This window comes from Vidua chalybeata, chromosome 4 (assembly GCF_026979565.1).
Source record: "Vidua chalybeata isolate OUT-0048 chromosome 4, bVidCha1 merged haplotype, whole genome shotgun sequence".
NCBI lineage: Eukaryota > Metazoa > Chordata > Aves > Passeriformes > Viduidae > Vidua > Vidua chalybeata.
Genome location: NC_071533.1, coordinates 1,906,747 through 1,932,525, shown reverse-complemented (window position 1 = coordinate 1,932,525; position 25,779 = coordinate 1,906,747). Strand labels below are relative to the sequence as shown.

The following is a 25,779-nucleotide window of genomic DNA, read 5'->3' as shown; positions in this document are numbered from 1 at the left end:
ATGGGAAATGGATGTGATCCAGAGAAGTGCCTCGGGCTGGCGTGTCCTTACACAGCCTTACCTAGTCCTGCTGGCTATGGATGGGAGGAGGCATGGCCTCGAGAGAGCTCCTGGAGCCTTCGCCTGTCCCTGGAAGGGCTGTGCAGAGCATGGACGTGAATCGCTCTTTGTGGTGGCTTGGAGTGAGGGTTTTCACACTGAAACATTAGGAGTGTAAAGCATCAGAAATCTGATTTGAGTCAGGCTAAAGGGTGAGTTCTGGAAAACAGCAATCCGTGAGACTGACCAGGTTGTGAGGCTAATGAAAACTCAACCCCTGGGAGGGAAGCTGAGGGGGAAAAGCTCAGTATAAGCAAGGATTGAAGAATCATCTACCATGAAAAATAAAGCGAGGGGCCTCTTTTCTGCGTGTCTCCATGGCTGTTGGGAATGAGACTTGGGACACGTGGGGCAAATAGAAAGGTCTGGGAACCTGTAACATCTTAAAGGGAATGAAATGGGAATGGGGTGCCACGGACAAATGCAAGGAATACTGGGTTTAGAGTCCCAGCTGCAAAGCTTTTCCCCCACCGTTCATTAAAATTTTGTTAACACAAGGCCCTGAGAGCTTGCAAAACCCGAAGGAGAAATAATGCACATTCCATGCACGGTGAGATCAAAATCTGGGGTGCCTTAGAGGGAGACACTACTGTGTGTTTCCTCAGCTCTGGTCTCCTCTCTCTATTGTCCGGGATCCAGTTAAAAATCAGGAAAGGCTTTGCACACCTTCAGTGACACATGCCGCGATAGATGTTAAGTGATAAGCCAAGTCCCTAGGTCTATGTGCACATGCGTAAGAGCAGATCCAGCCACATCCACATGTTCTACAGTAGGTAACTGCCTACATGAATAAAAGTATCCAGAGTTTTTGGTGTTGTTTCTTATTCCATTTATTGGGAAAGCATTGGCCTTTCCTGGCAATGTAAATGGGGAAAATAAATATGTCCAGGGAAGCTAGTAAGGCTCCACAGAGAGGAAAAGCGCTTTATGAGAGCAGAATTATTAGCAGTGCTCCACTGAGCTGATTTGGAACAGGTCCATTGTGTTTTCAGCAACTGGCAGTTTGGATTGTTACAATTCCTTGGCAAGGACAATAGAAAGATGGTGGTTTCCGGGGGCATAATAAAAGGGTGAGCCCCAGCTTTTGCACACTGCATTTTATAATTGCGTGCTTGATGTACACAATTGGGCAGCACTGCCTTACTTGCCTTAATCCATCTCTCTCTCTCTCTCTCCCCCCCACTCACTTCCTCACCCTCCCTCAGAGCAGCAGTAGCTGCTGCAGCTCTGGCAGCTCATCGGGGAGAGCACCGAAAATGAAAAGAGTTCAGCTATCGCCTTAACGTTTTTCCCAGAGGATTCATTTCACCTGCTTCTTCAGCTTTCCCAATGTTTTTTTTTTTTCACTCTTTAATCCAATAAGTATGGAGTTATTTCACATTTTAAAGCCCTCTAAAGGGTTTTAGGAATGGACTTGCTCTCTCCTTCCTCCTCCCCCAGCCTTTTTTTTTTTTTTTTTTTTTTTTTGACAAGTCAGAAAATTGTGAAGTAAGCGAACAGAGTAACTGAGAGCTGAGAGGGAGAAGACGCTTCCATTCTTTTAGTGCAGTGGGCTGAGGCAAAAAGGCCATTGTAATGGTAAATCGCATGTAGAAAGGAAGAAAAGACTGATAATCAATCACAAATGAAGCATTCGTTTGGATTTTGGCAATTTACTGGCCAGGGGCTTTTAAATCCATAAACTTTTTCTTTTTTTTTTTTTTTCTTTTTTTGCCCCCATCTTTAAAACCACAGTTTTGATCTGCTGAAGGCAGGAAGAGAAATCTTTACCAAGCTCTCATGCCCAGAGTAGCTGGGAATGGGGAGAGCTCAGTGCTGAAACTAAAATCCTGATGGAGAAGCAGCGTGGTGAAATGTTGATGGGGCTGTTTTTAACCCATCACCTTGGACTCCGACTCTGAAGCAGAACTTTCCACCTCAGGCTCTTCTTGTTTCTCGTATGCAGGGATGACTTGTGGTGGGCTTCTGGGGACTTTGATTTCCAAGCTGGTTGCTCTGTGACGGCCTGAGTGGGTTTTGTGTTTGCCTGAGTATGTGATTAGGACAGATGAGGATGTTAGACAACATTAACACCAGCATCTCCCCTTCAGAGTGCAGCATCACCCACAAGGGAAGATACATCTACCTGGAGGCACTGCTGCACGGAGGTGCTCCATGGGGATTCACGCTGAAGGGCGGGCTGGAGCACGGAGAGCCATTAATCATCTCAAAGGTACTCATTCTCATTTTCTATGCCATGCAAGCAAGGTGGGAGTGGTGCCCGACTCAGAGGGCAAGAGTTGTAGAAGTAACACTGAAATGTTGTAGCTGATGTTGTATTTGGCTTGGGTTTTAAGTGCTGAGCACCTGTTCAAGTCAGCAGCTTTGCTCAGGAGCCGCGTATTTGAGAAACACAGGAGAGCTCTCGGCATTGTTTAACTATCCAAGTGCAGGTTTTGTCCCACAGGAAGTATCGTGTCTTGCAGAAACTGGCTGTATTTATTTCACTGCTATCAATGTGGGGGGGAGTAGGGGACTCTCATGAAGTGATCTTGTGTCATGAAGCCGTGGCATATCTGAGCAGGGTCAGTAATCCATCCCCACCACTCCTGAGGTATAACACAGTGAGTGCTTTCAGTCACACGGTGGAATGTGGGCTAATTAGGAGTGTGTGTGTGAAACAGTGCAGTAAATACTTGCACCTGTTTCATAAGTGGTTTGCTCACCCTACTTAGTGAATACCTGTTAAGTATGGTGCACCTTCAAGGTGTTTATTATTTAATGATTGGGTATTCTCAACAGGCAACTAGTAGCTCATAAGGACATTTTGAGGGGGAAAAATGGGAGAAGGAATAATCCTTGTTCTCATCAGAACCGGTCTGTTACCCAGGTACCTCAGGATGCAGGTGCTGAAGACCAAGGATTTTCAAAAACATCACCTTACATCTTTGAATATCTAAAATATGTTTGACCTATGGCCCTAAAACTATTCTGAAAATAGGATATATGTAATTCTGAAATTTCACCTCTAGTGGGTCCTAACCATATGTGTCCTGTGTCATCAATCTGGTGCATTCTGTTTTTATAGTGTGTATGTCGAGCTAGTGCATGAAGGGACTTTTGTCCAATCTTACTCCCTCCTGCAAACGGGGATGTATGTGGGGAATTCGATGGATCACAACCAGCAGCAGATAAAAGAAATGTTGATACTCAGAATCAATGTTGTTCAAAGCCTTTGCATTTTCAATTCCCGTTGCAATTCCCCATGCAAACACATTCACATGAAGACTGTCAGTCACTGAAGTAAATTCGTTGTGATTAATACATTTACATGTTGAAAGTGAAAAAAAAAAGGGGGGGGGTGCTCCCATTAAAGTCCTTTTATCATAAAAGGATTTTAGAAATTTCACACGATCATCTTTCTTGCAGGACCTTCTTGGAGGCAGTTTGGTATAGCCACAGACAGCAAAAGTAGCCTCACAGAAATGGTGCTATAATTTTTCTTTTATAAACACTTGGGACTAATACAGGCTGTTCACTGTTCCTGGCAGTGTCCTGCAGTCATGAGGAAAGAGTTTCTTTTTGCTCTGACATTCTTCTGTGATGTAAAAATTGCACTCCCCCCTTTTTTCCTTTTTTTTCTTTCTTTTTTTTTTTTTTTAATTGGGGGCAGGGAGACAGACAGGATGGGAGATGGCTCCGGCTGCTGAACATTAATTAATCTATGGGATTTGGTTTCCACAACAACGAGGCCCCTTAATGTCAAACATGCCTGGAGTGTGCATAGTGCCACTTGGAGCTGTATGACTTGTGCCTGCTTTTCCTGAAACAACACCACAAAAATGTGCTGGGTTTTATTTTTGGTGGGGTTTTCCCTTTTTTCTTCTTGTAGTCCTTGCTTGGTTTGTGCTATCAGTGTCAGCATTTCAGTGTTTTGCTCATGCATGTGTGATGCAGAGCTGGAGAATGGCTGCATGTGAAAGCTCTGCTTTCTGGAATTCAGGCAGCTCCTGTTTCCTGGTTTCCAGTTTCAACTGAGAAATTCCTCTGGTGCTTCAATTCACTATGTGCTCCTCAGAATTAATTGCATATTACTCATTTAGTTAATTCAGTGTTCCTCGCCTGAGTGTACTGTGAAGTAATGAGGAACTGTGGGGAAATGATGAATTATGTTACAGATTTAATTCTGTACAAGAGTGCTTGAAGAATGATAGAAAGTTGTAGGTTGAAAAGGACCATTAAGGATGCAGGCACTGGGAATGATGTAACAACAGTTCCAAATAGTACTACATATAAATACCAGAAAAAATGGATGTCAGTTTTTAATTTCTGATTTTTCACAATTAAGAAGTTTTATTTTCTGTGTTCGCTCCCTGTTCTGTTGGCAAATAATTATATTTATGTCCACTTACCTGTCTGTTTGCACTGACAGGGTGGTGTTAAATGGCCTTAGAGTAAATGAAAGTGGACATTTCAGCAAATATCTAAGCTGGTGCCCATGACAGCTTGCAACATGACTTAAAGTTACACTGATGTATTGTTATGAAATTCTAGAGAGATAACAGATCTGTGTGAACACAGTAGCTCTTTCTAGCCCTCAGGAACTGCTGGGGACCCAGAGTACTGATGTGTCTCAGCTTCAGGCCAAAGGCTGTAATGGAAGTTCAAAACCAAGAGGAGTGAATTTACAAAAGACCCACATGCACAAAACCTGGTTCTCACAGCCCAGGGCAGCGCTTGGGAAAGACACCAATTTCTCCACCAGTGACATGCCAAGAATTTACCCAAAAGTGAGGGAAGCAGCAGTTGGGAGTGAAAGTGCAAAAAGCAGGCCTGTATCCTCAGCTGGTAGAAGGTGCTGGTTTAGAGAGCCAGCTACCAGAGCTTTAGTATATTTTTAGTGTATTTTTTTAGCATTGCCTTCCATATAAGAACAAGTTCTTTGCTGCCCTTGAGTTAGATTGCCTTTGCTGTACAGACCTGCTGCTGCTCTCCGTGCAGCAGGACAGGCTGATTTGGAGGGGGACAGGTGGCTGAGCACACACCTGTGCACAGAGGGGCAAGCTTCCAGTTAAAAACTGTAGTGCAGCTTTGCTGGCTCAGCCACGGTGCTCAGCACATCCTGCAGCCCAGCCTAACAACTCTCAGAAATGCAGCTAACCACATGAATTTGCCTAGCTGAGGCACACAGCTCCTTTATGCTAATGCTGCTCTTTTTTCCCCTGTGGAAAGACAGCCCTACACTGAAGCAGTTTCGTGGCAGCTGATTCAAAGTCCTCAGTTCATAATTTATTTTGCTGGAGGTGGGGGCAGACAATAAATTCATTGCATCTCACTCACATTTTTCCCTGAGAGAAGCCTCAGAATAAAGCTTTGTGGAATCCTTCCAGCATCTGTTTTTGTTGTACCAGCAGGAAAGGAGTGGAAGGATGGCAAAAGGTAGGCAGTTGCATGTTCCTTTTCTGCTGCACCTCAAGGAAATGTCCAAAACTCAATACCTAAAGGAGCACCAGAATGTCCCTGGGTAGCAGTGGGACAGTGTCCAAAAAGAGGCAAATTAACACCATGTATTTTCCCTTTAATAATAATTCTGTGGTATGAAATGTAGTCAATGACATGTTGTCAAATAGTCCTTTGGGTTCTCAAGTTTTTTATTTCTTTCCTTTAAAAAAAAAAAAAACGATGACAGTTGCTTGTTTTGTTTTTAGTGTTTAAACATATTTGTGCTTAAAAAGTAACTCAGTGTCCTCAATGTGTCACTAAAGCTTGTACTTAATAGTAGAAGTTAGATTCCCTGAAGTGACCTCCACTCCTCTGTTTATAGACCTTGGGTCCTACAGCTGAATTTCTGATTTTTTTTATTATACCTGTTCAGTAATTTAAAACCCTGTAATTCTGGCCCGATTTGGGGATATTTTCTTGCAGTGGAAATTTCATTAAACAAGTGGTTTTTTTCATCTGGAAATAGAACTTCAATGACAAATGCCAAAGTGATTGCAGGTGATACCAAGTGTTCAATTAGATTCCAATATTCTGTGGCCTCAAAATCATGATAATACCCAGAAGTAAACCAAGATTTCTATTTCCAAATTACTTTTTTGGCTCACCCTTAGCTGCAAGATCAAAAATGCAAAAATGAAAGCCCTGACTGTTACAGGCAGTGAAGGCAAACTGGTAAGAGAAGGTTTCATTCCCTCTCAATTTTCTCTAAGAATTTTTAACCTAAGGTAATTAATGTTAATCAGTCTCAACCATTTTGGAGCCAGGAGAGGTATTTCTGTGGCGTGTTTCTCCTTGCTACACAAACCTTTGGAACAGTTCTGGCTGTTGTAGGCCTCTGAAATGCCCTTTTATTTTGAGCTCCGTGTTGACAATACTAACAAAGGAGTTGTTTCTCTTGCCTAGGAATTAAAGCGTCCAAAGCGTTCTCCCTGGGATTGTGGCTGTGTGGGAACACTTTTCACATGCTGTGCTGGAGTTCATGGGTTCCCTTCACTCAAAAGGGCAGGTCGTTTGCAGGGACCTCATGCCAAAAGCATGACACAAACTCTGAGGTTTACCTCTCAGCAGGGATGTAGGAAGCAATCAAAGTTTAATAATAATGGGAATAGTTTGGGACAGAGCCTGAGAAATAATCTGGAATTCTTGTAAGGTGTTTAAACCTTTTCTGGAGCCTGATCCAAACTCTGATGCAATGAAGAGCAGTCAGTGCTTGCAGGAGCTGGACCTGGCTGCCTTCACAAGGCTCCCCTGCCTGTGCTACTTCTCTGGTATTTTTGGTTGAGAGAGCTCATAGAGCACTTAGTGATGTGCAGTGGGAATTGTTCCACCCTTCTTGACAAAACAAATCTCAAAAGTTGGTCCATAGGCACTTATCCCTGTCTCTGATCCAAACACTGGGAATCAGTTTTCTCCCAGTACCAGGAGCTCGTAGCTTTCCCCGCTTGAATGCCCAGAGTCCCCATAAACAAAATAAAATTATCTTATGCACTGACAGGCAAAGTTTCTTTGCAGCTGTTCCCCGTATCCCTTGGTGTGACAAGTGGCAGTTTAGGAACTGTTACCCTTTTTGTAGGGCTGCAGGCACAAAACCCATGGCCCGTGCTCACGTTAGGGAGACTTCTCTGAAGCTGGCAGAGTCATGAGAGACTTGTTGGCCTGGCCATTAGGACATGAAACTGAGCCAGACGCACAGTGACATCTTCTGTAATTTTTTAAACATTTATTTTAATTTTTTCTTTGAACATTTCCACCCTTGTTGCTGTTGATATGGACTTTATTTTTCTCCTTGCTGCTGAAGAATAGCTTGAGGCCTGTGTTGTTAATGTTTAAAAAACCCACCCCTTCTCACCCTTTATCTTCCAATATTCTGCAAATGGACCGGTGATGGTGAGGGGCTCATGGTGCAAAATCATCTGCCGGCACATCTGGCTCCTGTGGCAGGCAGTGCACAAGGCAGGTGTCTGATCCCAGATATGAAGGAAATCTGAATGCTGCAGACTGGCAGCTGACACTGTAACTGTTTGAGTAGGCAGGAGGCAGTTGCTCACCACTCTTCCTGGTTTCTCAGGGCTCGCATTAGGGCCTCTCCAAAGACTGCTGATGCCAGCACGAGGGACAGGATCCTTACCTTTTCTTAAAGCGAGGGAGCTGCTGCATGAAAAGGCTTCTATTGTCAGCCCTTCCATTAGGCTGCCGAGCATTTTCCAGCACAAAAAGACTTCTGTTCACTTCCACAGCACTGAATTAGCAACTGCAGGCAAACCCAGAGCCTGACGTGAGCAGGGCCTGGTGGGCACTGCTGCTGCCCCAGCAGGGTTGGGGGCAGCTTTCAGACCACTGAGGGGGGGCAGTGCCAGCTGTTCTGTGATGCATCCCAGGGAGCCTGGCTACAGGGAATACCTTGCTCATCCCAAACTATGAATCCCAAGGGGCACAGACAACTCTGTTATGAACATGCCTGTGGAAGAAAATGATTGAAAAAGAATTTCTCTGTGCTGAGAAGGGGTGGGGATGGCGTCTGCCAGGTGTTGGTGTCCAGTTGACCAGTCATACTTTAGAGTTTCCTCCTTAATAGAGGTCAGCCCAAGCTGTGAAGTTTTGCCCTAAATCCCCAGAGACTAAGGCAGAAAATTTCTGAAAGATCAGATCTCCACCCGTCATTGCTGCCACAGGAGTTATGGAGTGTCATGTCCTTCAAAGTCACAGAAAGGTATAAAGGAAGAAATATTTTCTTCTCAGGACAGAGAAGAATCCTGTGTGATTAAAAATAACATGTAATCCTTAGGGTCAAGAAATGAACCCTTCGTAAATCCTTCCCTGGCTTTAGCTTGCATGAAAGATTAGACAGAAAAACGCCACATATCCTTGTTCCCTTGGCTGTAGCAGATACAGCCAGAGTTGAGGTTTAAAAACTGATCCTAAAATGAGACACAGGGAATGCACTCTTCAACTTGCGTTTGTACACAATAGATGTTTGCTTGTGAAAGGGTCCACTGCTTTCAGCCTTTCCCACAGTTCTTGGGAGCCCAAGGCACAGGAAGAAAACCCATCATTGATAATAGAGCTGGAGCTGAGCTAATCTTATCTCAAATTTCATTGGTGTTTGCCTTCAGGAACTTTTGAGGAAGCTCAAAATTGTGACGCATTAATCCAGCATAGGTCTATTGCATGGGAAGTGACAGGATCCCCGGGAGCAGCTGGAGCTGTGTCAGGAGATGTTTGGCTGAATATTAGGAAAAAGGTTCTTCACCCAGAGGGTGGTCAGGCACTGAACAGGCTCCCCAGGGCAGTGGTCATGGTCATGGACCCCAAGCCTGCCAGAGCACATGGAAAATGCTCTCAGGCACATGGTGGGATTCTTAGAGGGGTCTCGTGCAGAGCCAGAAGTTGGACTTGATGACCCTTATGGGTCCCTTCCACCTCAGGATATTCTCTGAACTAATCAGAACTGGGAGGTTGAAAATGAGGTGAGCTGTAATTTGCTTTCCAACAAACACTGGTAGTCAAAGGAACAATGTCCAGAGGCCTTTGAAAATAGACGGCTAAGGCAGAAAATTTCTGTAACTCATTTGTGTACTGCCAAAGCCTGGAGTGAATCCTCATCCAGTGGCAGCACAGAGCGCATCCAAGGCAGTGCCAGGAAACCCTGAAAGATATTGGTATCCATCAGTACCAACTGAGTACACCTGAAAGGTGGGAAAAAACTTCCAAATATTGCTTGTTTTAAGTAAGAGAAAGTTTGTGTCCACTCATTCACACAGCTGAACCAGAAAGAGTTCTCATCTTTCCATTTTTAGCCAGCCACTGCCTAAATCATAAAAACCCCAAAAACTAAATGATGCCAGGTTTCTTGGTCTACTGAAATTAGGAAAAGAGCAATAGGAGCAGAACAAGAGCAGCTTATCCAGGACACAGCTTGTTAACATCCTAACTGGTATTCAAGCATAATATTAGTTTTTCACACTTGCATTAAAAAATCCCACCAAAAAAAAAAATCGAACCCCAATGAAGAATGATTCCTGCTGATAAGAAAATCACTGTGCTTAAATTCATTAATAGAATAGGCTGTGGGATACATTTCAAAGCACAGGGTGAGAAATAAGCTCCCAAATCCCATTAAGAAATAACAGGATTTATGTGCATTCCTCCCATATATTAACTTTCCCCTCTGGAAACGTCTTGTGCTGAGCTGGTGCCATTTTTCAGGCAGGTGCAGTGTTATGCAGTTCCCACAGACTCACCAGATAATCTGCCAGCCTGAAAGCCATTCCCCATTCTCCCCAAGAATGGGGATTTTCCGAGGCCCAGCTGAATGAGGAGCTTGGCTGACAAATGCCGTGGCCAGGCGCTGCGGCGGGGCTCAGTCACACATTCTGCAGCGATGCCGTCAGCAGCTCTGGCCTGGCCACATCCGCCACTCCGACGTTTTCAACCCCGGCCAGCAGAGATCCAAGAGATCCCGGGGCTTAACAGCTGCTGTTGGGAGCGGGGCATTTTCTGAACGTGACATGCAGAGGTACCATTTGTGAGCTGAAGTCTTCGGGAAATTGGTTTGTAGGATCAGCAGGGTCTGAAAATTTCCCAATACCTGTGGAGAACTGCTGACCCTCTGAGAAGGAGCATTCACTGTAGCCCTATGGAAGTTTTTACCTTGGTTTTCTGTTGAGCTTGTGAGCAGTATTTATTTTCTCTCTCATGGTAGTGGCAGCAGGATAAAGGTAAAAGCTACAACCCCTTTAATGCTTTTTATGAGTGTAATAAAGAAATCTGCTTCCAGGTGGCTGGAATTTGTCGTTGTGATACAGTCACGAGATGTAAGTATAAAACCCCAAATGTGGGGATGTGTGAAGAGTGAAGCAAGAGTCTGCAAATGCAGCAGCGAGTTTACTACCTCATACAATAATGATGTTGCTTGAGATTTATGCATCTTTTAATACTGGATTTTAAGATGTTTACAATGCCATATAATTGCTGGAAGAATCGTGCCCTTGAAAACTTGCAGTAGTGCCAGATCCACTATTGCTTTCTTTTTAAAATTTTCTGTAAAAATACGTGTTCTTTAAAGGAACGCTGCATTTAGAAAAGTGGATTGGTCCCCAGTGTCAGACCTCATGTTTTCATACATTGATTGATGACCAGTCTTGCCAGTGGACTGAGATAGACCCACATTTCTCAAATGCAGTCTCATAGAAACTGGGAAATGACCTGATGGAATCCAGACCAAAGATCTGGCTGTTTTCCAGGGGCAAATACATGGCAAGACACATTCCCAGTTTCAAGAGAGGGGCTTGAAACAGAGAAAGAAATGTGAAACATTTGGACAGCGAGGGGTGGGGTCGTGGGGGGAATCTTCATTTTCTCAATGGTCCCTCTCCCCTCCCTCCTGCCCTGCTCTGTTTGGTGTTTGCTTAAAAGCAGTTGCCAGTGTTTGTTGAATAGTGTCAGCACAGAAGGGATGCAGCCACTGACCTGACTAAAAGGCACCAGCAAAAGGTTAGCAGAATTAGTCTTGTACTGCAGACTTGTATTAATAGTTGTATTGTGGGGTTGTTGGCACCAACTCTGCAATTAAATAAGTTGTTGGCACTCTTCCCTAGGTTAAATTACTATGGCTGTTCCCTCTGCTTGCAAGTCAATGAATACAACACTTTTGGGGAGGCAAGTTCAAACATTTTTGTTCTTTGGGGATTCTGCACATTTGTGGTCTCAAGCTAAGAGGTTTCTGCTGGCTTTCCAAGCAGACCTCTGTTGTTGTTCTGTCTCTGCAAACAGCCCGTGCAAACTAATGGTGGAATAACCAAGCAGGAAGGAGGTGGCTGAGGGAGACACCACAAAAGACTGGAGAAACAAATGCCCTTAGAAGAGGTCCTTGCTTTCTTGCCTGCATAGATCCACAGATGTTTCCTAGCACTGGACTGTTGTTGGAGAGGATTAGTTTTCCATCACAGCTTCATCAGAGGCAACTTACCCTTTTTGCTAGGTCAAAAACAGCCACAGACAGGGGAGGGACTCCCTGCTTCTCCTTGCCCATAAGTGCAGAGCAGCCTCTTTTTCCAGCCCAAGGCACTCTTCCCACTCCTGCTTTAGTCAGTGGCAGCTTGACTTGGCCCAGGAGTCCTCACACTCCTCTGTGCCATTCTGCAGGGGCCACTCTCAGCCATACGCCTCCACACTTGGAAAACTTTGGACTTCCAATTTATTAACCGTTCCTTCTACTTTGGGAACAGAAGTTCTTGCACTTCTTTCTGAGCTGCCTCTAATGTAGCAACACATGTTGACCTGCCAGCAGCACCTGTGTCCTCACCTGCTCACTAAGGGGTACATCCAAAAATCGCAATTCCCTCCATGTAGTCCGGTCCTTTGGGGCAGCAACTTGTAAACTTCAGGCACAAGAACTGCAGGTGCTTCAGTCTTTCTTTTCCTGTGACTAGTGTGGAAAGGTAGCAAGACTGTGGGGAGACTGTGCTCTGTACGGTCTGAGCTGAGAAACCTGTACAGAGAATATCCAAGATTTCTAAGAAACTGGTGCTATGCAAAAAAATGTCTGGGCACAATCTTCATCTGTTCTTTCCTTAAGACTGGCTGTTATTTAACCAAGTGTTGGACATTAATTATGAACTGCAGTTAGAGGTTTTCCTGCCCACCATGGACATGGGCTTTTTCTGGTTTATATCAATGTTTGATGGAGACTGATGGAGAGTGAGCCGTGGACACACCAACAGAAGCTGGAGATTTGGAGGAAGGAGTAAGCAGAAACAACAGTAAGTACGCTTGAGTGACTCAGTGTCTTTACGAACTTGTTATGTATCTCATCAGCTGCTGAAACAAAAGGTTCCTGTGCTGGTTGGAGCTGAAGAGAACCAGGGTGAGCATATATTGTTCTGTAGGTTTTATTCTTCTCAGGTTGGGATCTTGTCAGCTCTCATTAGCTTAGCAGGTTGGACTGTGCCACCCCTTGGATGGGAGACTTTGCAAGGCAAAGAGAAATGACACAAAGTGGCTCAGTCTGTGGTCCTGCTCCCGCTGAGGCAGTGGTGAATCACTGACCCCTTGGGGTTTGTGGGGAGAGGGTGTGATAGCGCTGCTCTGTGAGACCTTCTGCCTCTGGTGATGAGATATTATAAGCTCAGGCAGTGGCAGATTGTACTAGGGAAAAATGTGATGCCACAAGCTAAATTCTGGTCGGGACAAATCACATGCCAACAACAGCATTATCATCTTGATTTTTCCTGAATCACATTAAGCCCTCTTTGTAATTCACACGGGGTTGTATTCTACCCCTGTACTTTTGGTGACCAGTTGTAGACCAAGCACAATCCTCAGTCAAATGTCTTTGGTTAGTTGCTGACTCGTCAGCATTCCAGAGTGGGTCTGCTTCTCTTTAGGGTAATTTGAAAATGGGGGTAGTATCCTGCCATTTCCAATAAAAGCATTATCTTCCATTATGCCTGTGGCCGTGGCATTCCCCAATGACTGGAAGGGAGCAGATCAATCCAGTGGCAACTGGAGCTGAGCTGGCCCCCTGCAGCCCTGTGGGATGTCACTGACCAGCTTCACAGCAATACCTAGAAATCTGCAAGGTGACATTATTGTGCCAGAAGATGGCTTTAAAGTACTTCCTATCAAGGTAGTTCAAGGCAATTACCTCTGTATCTGCTAAAAGTTGGGAATGTGGGAGCTAGGCAAGGAAGCCAAAGTTAGACACCTTTCTGCATAGGAGAGATGAGAGACTGGCCCTTTCCAAGCTCTGTAGCTATCCCTGCAAATTCCCTAGCCAAGACAAAAAAAAAAAGAGAGAAAGAAAAAAACCAAGATGGATAAAAGGAAAGTGTGGTTGTCTCATAGCTGCTCAACAGGCAACCCTGAGATCCCTCTGGCAAGAGCAACTGAAGCTGAATTTCTCATTGTTTGGCTTGTGTCACCCAGCTGGTCGGGTCAGAGAGCTTCTCTGACCTGAGTCCACGAGTGATGGACAGGTCTGTAGCGGGCATTATCACAACAAAATCACATGGAGTGAAAGGAAAACCTTGTGTGCCTTTCTTAACTTCTTCTCTCCCTGTTCTCCAAATCTTTAGGATAATACAGCTTTTCTTATTTTACTCTGAATCCGTTAATGCTTCTGTTGTGTAATAAGGTTTTCACAGCAAAATATGGCCTGGAGAGTAGTAAATGGAATTCTTCCAAGGATCCCCAAAGATCTGCAAAGATTCTGTTGCACTGCTAAAGGAAGCATTAATCATGGTCAGAAATATTTCGTGTTGGGTTGTAGTATGCTTTATGATTTCCTCTGTCCCTCAGGCACTAGTGGAAATTCCATCTGAGAAGAAGGTGTGGGTTTATTTTGGTTGGTTGGGTTGGTTTGGTTTTTTTTTTGTGGATTTTTTTTTTTTTTTTTTTTTTTTTTTTTTTTGTTTTGTTTTGTTTTTTTGTTTGGGTTTTTTTGTTTTGTTTTTTTTTTTTTTTGTTGTTGTTGTTGTTATTTGGTTTTTTGTTTGTTTGTTTTTTGGGTGGGTTTTTTTTGTTGTTTTTTGTGGGTTTGGTTTGGTTTGATTTGTTTTTTTGTTTTTGTTTGTTTTCTGGTTTAAGTTAGCTAAATTGGTTTTGGAATGGAACAGAGGGTCTGTAACTTCTTAGTGGTATTACTGCTCTTGCCAAAACTAACAGTGGCCAGGAAGAAAAATGCTGGAAACCCAAAGATCCTGGTCAGAAGGAGAACAGAGGAGGAATTTTGTTGGCCTGAGGGCTTATGAAATTCCTTTTGTCTTTCTGTATATCTGGATATATGTGTGTTGCTGGCTTGGGGGCAGTGTAGGAGGAGATGTGCATTTGGAGCAGGCAGTGTCAGGAGTTTGGTTGTTCACTTAGATTTACAGTTTTTATTTACTCACAGCATATTGACCATGGCATGACTACTAATTTTTAATACATGGAAAGCTTAAAGAACATAGAACTGTGTAATATTCTTGGTTTGGTAGCTTGTATAAAGAGACTGGTTCTTGTGGACTCTGAAACAAAATCATGGCAAGATGAAAAGAATAGAAAAAAAAATGAGGGACTGGTGCTGAACTGACAAGTTTTGCTTGACCCTGTATAATAAATGCAGGTGAACTTTGACATGAAAATGATCACCAAAACCAAACCTGAATTATTCTACTTTAAAAATGTCAAAGTTAAAAGTTTCAACCCTTTAAAGTTATTCTTCTTCCATGCCTTTTAGGGATCAACACCCCTTACTGCATTTAACCTGCATGTGGAAGCAGCCTTGTTCTTGCCACTGGAATCACTATAGCTAAATAAGGATGCCCCACTCTTGTATTTTAAACTAAAGCTCTGCTTGAATGTGGAGTAATTTAGCTCTCATTCCACCTATGAATGACACTCCTTATTATCTTTGGGGCTTATTTTGACCTTTTGCCTTCTGGTGAAATGGAGCTGAACCTTGCCAGAATCCCCTTTTAAGACCTTTTCTTAATAGTACAAGGGATATCTTAAGCTCCTAGGAAAACTTAGGTAGTGAGGCAGAATTTTCATAAAGGAATGGATGTGATAATATCACTGGATATTATTCCTGTGCATGTCATATTTCTAATGGAGAAAGATATTTTCCTTTCTTTATTATTATTGATAACAGGAGCTGAGTGAAAAATGGATTTTCAGGTCACTGGATGTTAAAAAAATATTTGCACTTGTTTCAGACGGTTTGTTCCAATAACATTTTTCGTTTTGACAATTCCCAGAGATAGCTTCAGCTACTAAAGTCAAATCAAATAATGACACATTGATTTAAATTGAAAAATTGCACCTTTTTGTTTTAAAAATAGTGACCTTCAGGCTGTTTGTTTTTTAATTAATATCTTATCAGAATCAGCATGTGTTGGGAAGTGTTTTCACTATTAACATGACACCAATTGGATTTAATCACCTCAGTCACGTAGGCATTAGAAAAGTTGTTGAGCAGTCTTTAAAGCAAAGTAGATGAGAACTGGATTTGCAGGAACACTTGGTGTCCAGGGAGGTTTCCCTGGTCCTCATTTGAACACTCATAAAAAATCTGGCTTTCTCACTCAAGTTCCCTGTTGGCAACTGCTCTTATTTATTCACACCCAGAGCTCTCACCCGTGATGCCTTTCCACCCGGGGAGGATATTGTGGCCCTTTGCCCGTGAATGCTGCGGTGCAGAGGGGCAGGCAAAGTCATCCTGTGATGACCATCATGCCCAGGTGTGTCAGGGGGACTGGAGTTCCCTCTGCCTGAGCTAGAAAGCTCGGCTCTAAGCAGAAGCTTGTGTGGAGCTGGGTGAGGCCAGGAAGGAGGCACTGCGTGCTCAGCATCTGTGCTTGACCTCCCCACACAGCCCCTGCTGCCCAAACCTTGTTATTTCAACTATTCCAAATAACTTGTGAGATTTGTCTCTAAGTCTAGGGATAGCACTAATCCAGGCAAAGAGGTTTTGGTAGTGTAAGGCCTTGTCAGTGGAGCAGCTTGTGAGGGTGAAGCAGCTTTTCTTAAAGCTGGCGTATGCACACCGATCCGGTACTTGTGTCCAGTGTGAGCCATTGGCTTTGTGCATCCTGGAAGTGTCTAAGGCTGGGCCAAACAGGGCTTGGAGAAACCTGGGATAGTGAAAGGTGTCCCTGCCCATGGCAGGAGGGTGAAACTACATGGTCTTTATGGTCCTTTCTAACCAAACCACTGGGTGATTCTAACATAATCCCGTGGGCTCCATTTGTGTGAGTGCCATAAGTTTGGGTTACAGTGACCCAGGCATCCAAATGTGCCTGTAGCTTGCCACACCTTGCTGCACTTTACTGGCCAGGTGGAGCATGCTGTGGAGATGGGAGCTACCTGTGTGCCGGTGCCCAGCAGAACCTTGGAGCAGCAATGTCAGCTGGAAGGTCAGAGACTTGGTGTTTGTGCCCACCCTTGTTCTCAGCTCAGCGCTGCTCTGGCTGTAATTCCCAGCACGTGAGCTCTCACCCTCAGGAGCTGCCTCACCCACGGGCCTTGCCTTGGCCGGGGAGCCGCGGTGGCTGTGCCCGGCCTGGGCCAGCCCCAGGGTTAACTGAGGACAGCTGCTGCCCGGGGGTGCCGGCTGCGCGCAGCCTCACGCGTCCCCTGCCCGCGGCACATGGGAACAGGCGGGACGGCGTTTGAGGGAGCCTGGGATGGGTGCGTGTGTGTGCTAATGAGGCCCAGAGGTGCTGCCAGCCAGGCCTCTGCAAGGGCACTTTGCGCATGAGTGCACCAAGAATGCACCGGCTATTCAACGGTAATAAGTTTTTATAAGCACACGTTTCTGACCATGTCAAATTTTGTACCCATTCAGCTGCTAAAATCCATGGAATTTGACACTGGGGAAACAATCACATTTGAGAAGAGCTTGTACAAAGGGGAACTCACATTGCTTCCCAGCTAGAGCCTGAGCAGTTGATTGGCTTTTCTAACACAATATCACATATTTATTCCTTAAGCAAGATTAAAACTTTAGAAGAAGAAAGATTAGTCAGCAAGATTAGAATTGAAAACATTCTTAGAGAGTTGTATTTTCCATAAAGAATCATCTGCTCTCCACAACGGCAAAAGTAAAAGGACATTTTTTTCTTCCACAGTTTTGGATAGCAGAGGTCTACAAACACACAAATGGGGCCTAGTCCATTCTCAGCTCAGAAGACCCATTATTTTCTCTAATGTTACCTATATGGGTAAAGTAAAACATGCTCAAGGGTGTGATTAAGATGAGCAAACAGGAAAGAATCATATTCTTAGAGGTCTTGGTGTCCCAATACCTAGAAAACAGCAGCAGATGCTGATGTGCCCAAGGGGTTTCCACACTGAAATGAGGGGCATGCGATATCCTCTCCATTAGTAAAAACCACACAATCTAAATAATGGAAAATCACTGGTGAGAGAGACCCAGTAAGCATCAAGGAGTGACAGCCATCACCACTGCACTAGCAACAAGGTGTCATCCTTGTTAAAGACGATGAAGGCTCTTAGGCTGGCTCTCTTTGCCTTCCCGGATGAAGTGTTGAAGTACAGGAGATGAAATCTTATTTCCCACACTGTTAGTCTGATATCAGTTTACCACAATAACTGCTCTCTGGAAAAATAAACATTAGCTCAGCAAAAGGCAAACTGCAAACCACAAAGAGATGGAATATTAAGGAAATGGTGAGCAGTCACTTGAGCTTGCACAGGAGCACTTAACTTTCTCACCCCAAGGGCTCAAACGAGGTGAGAGGAGTTCCTGGGACTCATTAACCACAGATCCATTGTTCATTGGAAGCTTTTGCTGTGGGGTGATCGATACTTCAAAACCTGCGTGGGAACTGACGGGAGATTAGGAACAAATAATAAAAGTGAAACCAGTTTACAGGCCTGTGCTGTGCCTTTGGGCAGTTTAATTCCTGGGCGGTGAGGAAAGTGTGCTTCAAGAGAAGGGGCCCTGCAGCACCACCAAGGAGCTGTGGCTTACAATCCTGTCCTACCCCAGGCCCTCACTTGTGCCCTCTTTTACCTAACTTCTGTTTTGGGGCCATTTGAAGTCTTCCTGCTGGCACACAGGAAGAGCAGACACATAACACAGTCCTAGGTGTAGGTGATGGGCCACGAGAATAAGATGGACACAAAGGGCTTTTTGGGGTGTTGCACAGCAAGGGCTTTGAAGAAAAACCCTTGAGTGCCTCTGTGAGGGGTGTGATGAATCGTCAGGTGGGAATCTGCTCTTGGAGTTGTCCTGTGGTAAACCTGGAAAGAGTGAGTGAGGTGTCAGCAGTGTTTCTTTTGCTGCACCCTGCTGTAACTGAAGCAGAATTTGGTTCTGGCTATTTAAGTGCCATGGATGAGCATTATTATCTGCCTGGAGAAATGGAGACACGATGGCAAAGTCATCCAAGGACAGCCCTTGGGAGTTGGCCAATATCCCAAATCTGCACTATGGCATCAAAGAACAACATTTTTTATCTGGGCTGCTTCTCTCCCAACAGCAGGGGAAATAACCTCTTTCCTGCCCTGATACTTCTTTGCTTCACACCTCCCCTGCTTTTTCCAGACACAACTTGACTTGAAATTAGCTACTGATGGGAGAAAGAGAGGTGAGTGCTGTGCCTGAGCTATGGAGAGGGGACCCTTCACAGGACCAAGTGGCCAGACATTAGGAAATAAATTATGATGGCCTTTTTCCTTTGAGTTCTGAAAAAAAACTTGGATGATGCTGAAGAGCCATGGCACCTCTTTCTTAGATCCTGGTTCAATATTGCCTTCTCCATCATTCCCAAGAAAGCTCCCTGATTTGTCAAAATCACCAGATATAACACATGGAGCAATTATTTCCAGAGGCCAGTGCTTCAGCTGATGTAAATAAACACATTTGTCATACTGAACAGCACCAGGATCTCAGCTGAGAAATTGGCCTGTATTTTACTTTCACTGGAGTGAATAATGTGTCCCTAAGGTACAAAACAAATTACTTAGGCATATTGCTCTGTCACAAGGAAAATACTCAGGAATTCAGGTAGGCAGGGTTAGGCATAAAGCTCAGGCACCGTGTTCAGCATCTTGGAAGAGAATTTCATGTACTGCTTCAGCAGGACATTCAACTGCTGGACTGACATTTTGAAGAGAAGGAGACAAGGAAAAAAAAGTGTTAACTGCTATAATGCATTTTCCTATCACATTATGTTACCTGTGTGCATTTATTTAGCCATTGTCAATCAAATAGCCAAATTCTGGTTTCAAAAAAAGTACTTTTAAAATCTGCAAAGAAATGTATTGGAGTGCCATGCTTCAGTACTTTAACTCCAAACAGACTTCACCTGTGTGCATTTGGAGACCTGGGCTTTTATTGATTTCTTCCTGAATGAAATAAGCTTTTATGGGACTATGAGGTACAAGCAGACACCTAAACATATTGTGAGCATTTCAGCAAAAGCCCTTGTTTGAAACAGTAGTTTTTAAACCAAAGCATAGGGCTGCAATTTTGCCAGTGTTTCACTTTTTTATTGGGCTAGGGAGAAGCCATATTTGGAATTGCACTAAACCTGCAGGTTCTCTGGCTGTGTTTCAGTCTGCCTTCCAGTCAAACTGGCATTTGTCTCCCAGCTCCAGAAATGTTACTGTGATGATGATGTGTGAAATGGAAACAAGACAATTAGCGTTTTAGACACGCCAAGCTGGCACTGGAACCAACTTACTTGAACTCCAAGGGAACAAATCTGATGTGGAGCCCATTCAGTGTAAATAGCAGTCTCAAAAGAGCAGCACGCCTTTATTTTCTGATCACGGTGGGTTAACGACTGCTTGTTAGTCCCAAGGTGTTCTCTCCTTCCCCACATCCATTCCTTTGGAGAAAGGAGTGGGGTTTGCCCTTATTACTCAGATTAAGAGGTTTGACCATGAAGTGATGAAGCATATGCTGTGAGCTATTACATCTTCTTTGGCAAGTGGCAGGGCAAAATTGTTCAGGGACTGTGAGCACAGGAGTGGATGATAAGAGCCTTTTCATTTATTAATCACTTTAATTCACATCTAAAACTCAGTCAGCTGAAAAATAACCAGCTCTGGAGAATGGGCACGTAGAGCGCAACACGGTCAGCTCATAGCTCAGTCATGACATCCATGTTTTACTACTTGTACTTTGGGAGGCTGTGCCAGGATTAATGATTCTGGACAATGCTGAGAAAGTGTTCATTATATGCAGAAGTTTATTAGATTAACTGACTAGGAGACATTTTGTGGAGATGGCTGGGATGCCGCCAATCCCATGTTTTAAATGGAATATTAAGTGTTTTCAGTTGAACTACAAAAAATACATCCACCAGTAGCTGGATGCTGAAGGGAAAAAGTTAAACTGAAGGTGGGTTTTTTATTTTTAATATTTTTTCCCCCAAAAGAGAAAAGTTTCAGATTGGTTTATGCAGGAATTCATTACTCATGAACCTGTGTTATTATGCTGAATGTTCACGCATTTAACACATTTTTAGCTGTATTCTAAAAGTCTTCCAAGGCTTACATCCCCTGTAGTCCATGGAGATGGAGGTGGCAATAGATACCTTGGATAGATGGGATAGCTGATGCTGGGAAGCTTGCAATCTCCCACAGCCTTGGAGGAGGAGAATGTTCACGGTGACAGACGCTCATCAACCACGCACAGCTGTCCTTGCACCAGGGTTACCCTTTCTGCTACTTGGCGTGGAGGGAGAAGGAGAGGATTTAAAACATTTTCGTTCATTAAAGTATGACAAAAGACCTTATTCTGCCAGGCATGCAGCCCACAAAGCTGTTTAGGTCCTGAAAGAATCAATTGAGGCGATCCAGCGGCAGCAGGACAAAAGGCCTCGGGCAGTGTAATTAGCTAAGTACTGCATGCTGCTCCTTCAGTCCCCTCTCAGTTAATCAGTCAGGACAGGGATGGCTGGGTGGAAAACATCGCTGAGATCATGCACTGGCCGCAGTCACCTGGGCTCCTCTGAAAGCCATGGCTGGGGTTTATAGATTCTATCACTGATTAAAACCAGCTTCCCCACAGATGGACATCCAGACTTAGCAGTTCTTGTGACAAATGGTGACAATGCCAGTGGCAAGTAGAGAGGAGGGACTCCATCCCTGCATTGCACACTGTTCAGCTCTGAAGACAAACACCAGCACAGAATTACATCTGCAATTTAATAGGGATCTTTAGGATCTGACAGGAAAAGCCAAGAGGCCACTGATCACTGTGCTGTTTTCATACTTGGTATTTTGTCTCTCCATGCAATGAAGGCGTTAATCCTGACCTCAGTAAGGGCCAAAATGCAGGAGAGAATCAAACTGCTCAGGCTTTGAAATCCAGGGGTCTGTCTTGTCAGCAAAAGGGAGATTCAACTAAAAGAGTCAGCTGGCTCTGTTCCTAGTTCAGCTTGAGGAACAGATGCTGGGATTTTACTGGAACTGGTGCTCTGTGCAGCTTTTCAAAGGGCCAGCACTGTACATTTTTAATTATTATGTTGGCAAGGGTGAGGGCAAACAGCAGCAGTTCACTATCAAGTGTTCCCCAAAGCCTCTGCTGGGACAGCTGGAAACTCACACTCACAGCCTTAAGGTTTGCTGTCACTTTTCCCGGTGGAAATCTCCTGCCAGGCCCTTTGAACGTGAGCTGGTCTTCAAAGCTTATCCAAGATTTTCACAAGTACACCGCAGTCTGCTGTGATACAGACAAGGCAGTGCTTGGTTTTCACCAACTCACATACAGACAGTTCCTCAGAGAGTACCTTTAAAAATGTGGAAGCCTGGAGGAAGGGTTGCTGCTGGCCATCTGTAGCCATAGCAAAGGAAATATCCATTCCAAACCCTGTTACAGAGGGGCTTTTTCCCTGAAAAAATCCTTCTGTGTTGCGATAATGAGTGACACAGGGACACCAGGCAGTGCAAAGGAGTGCTCTTTATTGCCAAAACCCGGCCTTTTTAAGCAGTTAGCCGCTTATCAGTTCATGTAGTTTTAAGGCACAACAAGCCCAAGCGAACCGACCACCACACAGCACAATGTGAACACGATGTGGGCACACGGCAATCATGCAGCACATCTCTCACATCCCTCCCTTCCAGCTGAGTCACTCTCCCACAGTTCCCTTCCCCTTAGCCTAAGTACCAGGCCAGAGCCACATTGCAAGGCCTTCCCTTTATAAAGCCTTACCTTTCGGTAACGCTTCTGTATAGGATTCCTCCAAACCCCGTGAAATGGAAAAGGCATATACTGAAATCCCTGGAAGGATATGAATTAAACTAATTCCAAACAGAGCAGTGTCTGCCTCAGCATTTCTGCTTTGAGGTTTCCAGTGAACTTTTTGTTCTTTCCTCTTGGAACTTTTATGCAATCTTCAAGTTTCCTGCAGCTTGTTTGTCTCAAAGCTGTTGTTGCAAAATTGTTTGCCAGAAAGGACATTGTCATCATTCACAGGACCTATTTTTAAATTCCACCAAGATTCCTTAAGTGAGAATGTTATCCCAGAGAACTGTACATCCCCAGAGATGCTGTGGAGCCACTTGGAGCTGAAACAATTGAGCGCATTCACTGAAGTGGCAGGGAGACCATGGGGAAACACTGTAGTTACCTTCACTGGAATTTGGCCAGCGTCCCAGCTACCACTAATGCCTCCACTCTTACAGGAATGTCCTGGGATTTTCATTAATGTATAATTCAGCTTATAAAAACATGTGCCTGCTGCCTTATCCCCTGGAGCTAGGGCAAGTAAAGAAATGCCGTTTGGCCTCTGTGTAGTGGCTGGCTTTAGCAGGCACATTCCCTTCCTTTCTAGTTATTCCTGCTCCTCTCCTTCCTCCTCCCACCCCGGGATGCAAGGGTAAAGCTTCCAGTGCATTGTAGAAACAGCGTGAGGCAGGAATATGATTTTTCAATGCTTAAGGCTGAAGGTAATAAAATGGAAAAGGCCATGCACTGTTTGGATATTAAGGGCTCCTTGTACTCAGCTTCATCATCACCACGTGTCTGTAACAATACCTCCAGAACCCGGCACTACATGCAAGAAGAGAGGAGGCCAGCGAGCCAAATGGCCTTCTCATGATGCATGAGTTAGGGCTCATTTTGAGACAGATATAAAACTGGAGTATGGAATCTTTGTAATCCAGTTCTTCCCTGACATCGAGGGCCTTTCACTGCCGAGAGCCAAACACATCATTTCACATCGCCCTTGTTAGTGGGAAACTCGGAGCTGTTTGTCCTGTCAGTTTATTTTCAATGACATTTTTGGAAACAGAAGAGCAGCAAAAAAAAAAAAAAAAAAAAAAACCACAAAAAAAAACCCCAAACAAACAAAAAAACTAAAAACAACCCCAAACATGGAGAGAACTGTGAGAAATCAGGAAATGGGGAAGGCAAGAAGGGAATGTGTGTGTTCAATTTGTGTTTGCGGTGCTTGTGTGAGACTTGTCCCTGGAACAATATGGTAAAACAACAATTTGAAACCCTTCCTCTAGAAAGGAATTTACTTGTCACCCTGGAGATGCAGGGCAAGGTGTAAATCCAAAGAATGCAGGAAGGAGGAAGACAGCAGACAATGTGCCTGGTGTTTTTACAGGTCTGTTTACCTCATCCACTCCCGTGGCACCTGACAGCTCTGGAAACTTGGACCTGCCTCAACCTGAACTGCAGCTGAATTAATCTGTGCGTCTACTGCAGCTAAAAATAGTTTTGCCAAAAAGTGTTTGGCTTGGTAAATGAATAAGCTTGGAAATGCAGGTATAAATTCCCTTTCCTAAATGTCTGGATAAGACATTTCCAAGCAGGATGTGGCTACTTCAGAGGCTTCAGGCAAAGAGAGGGAGAGGTGCTGCATGTGAATGTGAGAGTGGGTTTAGGGAGCACCTGTTCCTGTCACCCACATCTGAAGGGATTGTTTTAAAGGCAGAAGAGAACAAATGCCTTTCTTCTCTCACCCTGGCAGTTTTTTGTACGATTATGTCAGTATCTGCAGTATAAAATTAACAAGAAATTTCCCGGAATGCTATGAAATGCCTTGTTAATCACTAGCTAAGCCTGCTCTTAGCATCTTAGTTTCCAGATTGCTCCAGCATTGTCTTGAGCTGGTGAAAAACCCTCCCATGCAGGTTAAAGGCATTTTTGCTGACATGTGGAGAGGGAATTTCAGGGCCTTTTGGGCATTAGTGAAAGAATTGACACAGAGCACAAACAAAATTAATTCAGTGCTTATAAACATGAATGTTCAATAACTTTTAGCAGCATAAGGTGCTTTCAGGAGAAACTCATAGGGAATGTGCTCTGAGCCACGAGGTGAATGATACTATCAGGAAAAAGAGACCTCAGAGATCATGTCTGGCAGAGTGGGAAGCATTGAAAGATATCAGCCAGACAAGCTGAAAGGGTCAGGATCCCTTTCCTCTTATTTTTACATAGACAGAGGACTGCAGCACTTCCTGATGAGCCTGCCTGAGTTTTCAGAATTTAAATTGAGGAATAAGCTAAATACCCCTTCTTAAACAGTTTGTTCTTGCTTTCCCACACAATAAAATTGATTCAAGCATCTGCCTTTGAACATTTCAGATATTTTCTGTGGCTTAAGTGCAGCACTGCTCTATTTTCACAACACCAGCAATAATTGAAAAATTATTTCCACTCATTTCCAAAATGAGTTCCATGGAAAAGCAGTTGTTCCCTGAATGTGGAGCAGCCGCGGGGTGGCAGCAGAGGACAGGGATAGTGACTGCAGGGCCGAAGCGGCCAGGGTTGGGTATCTCTCTCCCTCCCAGGGAGATGCGACGTGTTGCTCTCCATCTCTCTCCTGCTCTCGGGAAGACCAGGAAGCACTTCAAGACATCCACGCGGCCAGAGCAAGAACAGGCGCTTCAGTTCCCGTGCTCTTTTCCATTTGGATAGCCTGCTACATAGAAATGCTCATTCTATAAAACTAGCTGCTGCCCTTGGATTTGTGGAGCTGACCATCCCTGAAGATCTCGGAGGACGAGTCTTCCTTGGAGACAAAAGAAACTGGGAAGAAGGTGGCAGGGAGGAGGGGTGACAAGCTGATCTGTAGGCAAAGAAAAGGAATCTCCCGGGCTATGAGCCTGGCATCTTTCATGGCACTAAATTCACTTGAGAAGAACTTTTAATAATTGCAGAAGGCTGGGGGAATGAAGAAAGGGTTTGCCAAGAGTGATGTGATGACAATGGCTTGGACTGTGAAATTCCTCTTTTGTCCCAGCACCGTCGCTCTGAGCCGTGCACTGTTGCCGTCCATTCTCTGTCCGAGGGGAGCTTTGGCTGTGGCATTGTGCAGGGGGTGTGACCTGGCACTGAGTCAAGATGCTGGGGTGAGCCGGCTCAGCTCCTTCTGCAAAGTCTGTTAGCTTTTCCTGCTCATCCCTAAGGATGCCAACAGTATTCTCCTGCCCTGAAGGACACATCTCTGAATGTTCTACTGAGTTTTATTTGCTGTTGGCTGCTCTAAGCTTTGATCTTCAAAGAGTGACTAAAAATGTTGATGTCTGATTCTCATTAAAATGAGGGGGAAGTGCATACCTAAATCCCTTTATCAGCTATTGAATCCTGGCAAGAGCTCCAGTCGGTTCATCAAGCATGGCTCTGCTGCATGAGCTGTTTTTATTTCCTCTCAGATATAGACTGTTTAGTGGTTAATGGTTTGTATTACTGGGCTCAGGGAGGAAGAACAGCACAATAAAGAAGGGCAA

General features: G+C 44.4%; 1 protein-coding gene across 3 annotated transcripts in view; it reads left to right on the top strand.

Moving 5' to 3' along the window:
- Positions 1 to 25,779, top strand: part of SHROOM3 (shroom family member 3) — a 115,591-nt gene that overhangs the window by 1,217 nt on the left and 88,595 nt on the right. For 2 of the 3 annotated variants that reach the window (XM_053940235.1, XM_053940234.1), the window contains exon 1: positions 2,147 to 2,311. In XM_053940235.1, coding sequence (XP_053796210.1) covers positions 2,147 to 2,311 — 165 coding nt within the window. Of the gene's footprint in view, positions 1 to 2,146; positions 2,312 to 25,779 lie in introns of those variants that run through there. The other variant, XM_053940237.1, reaches the window with a different exon arrangement.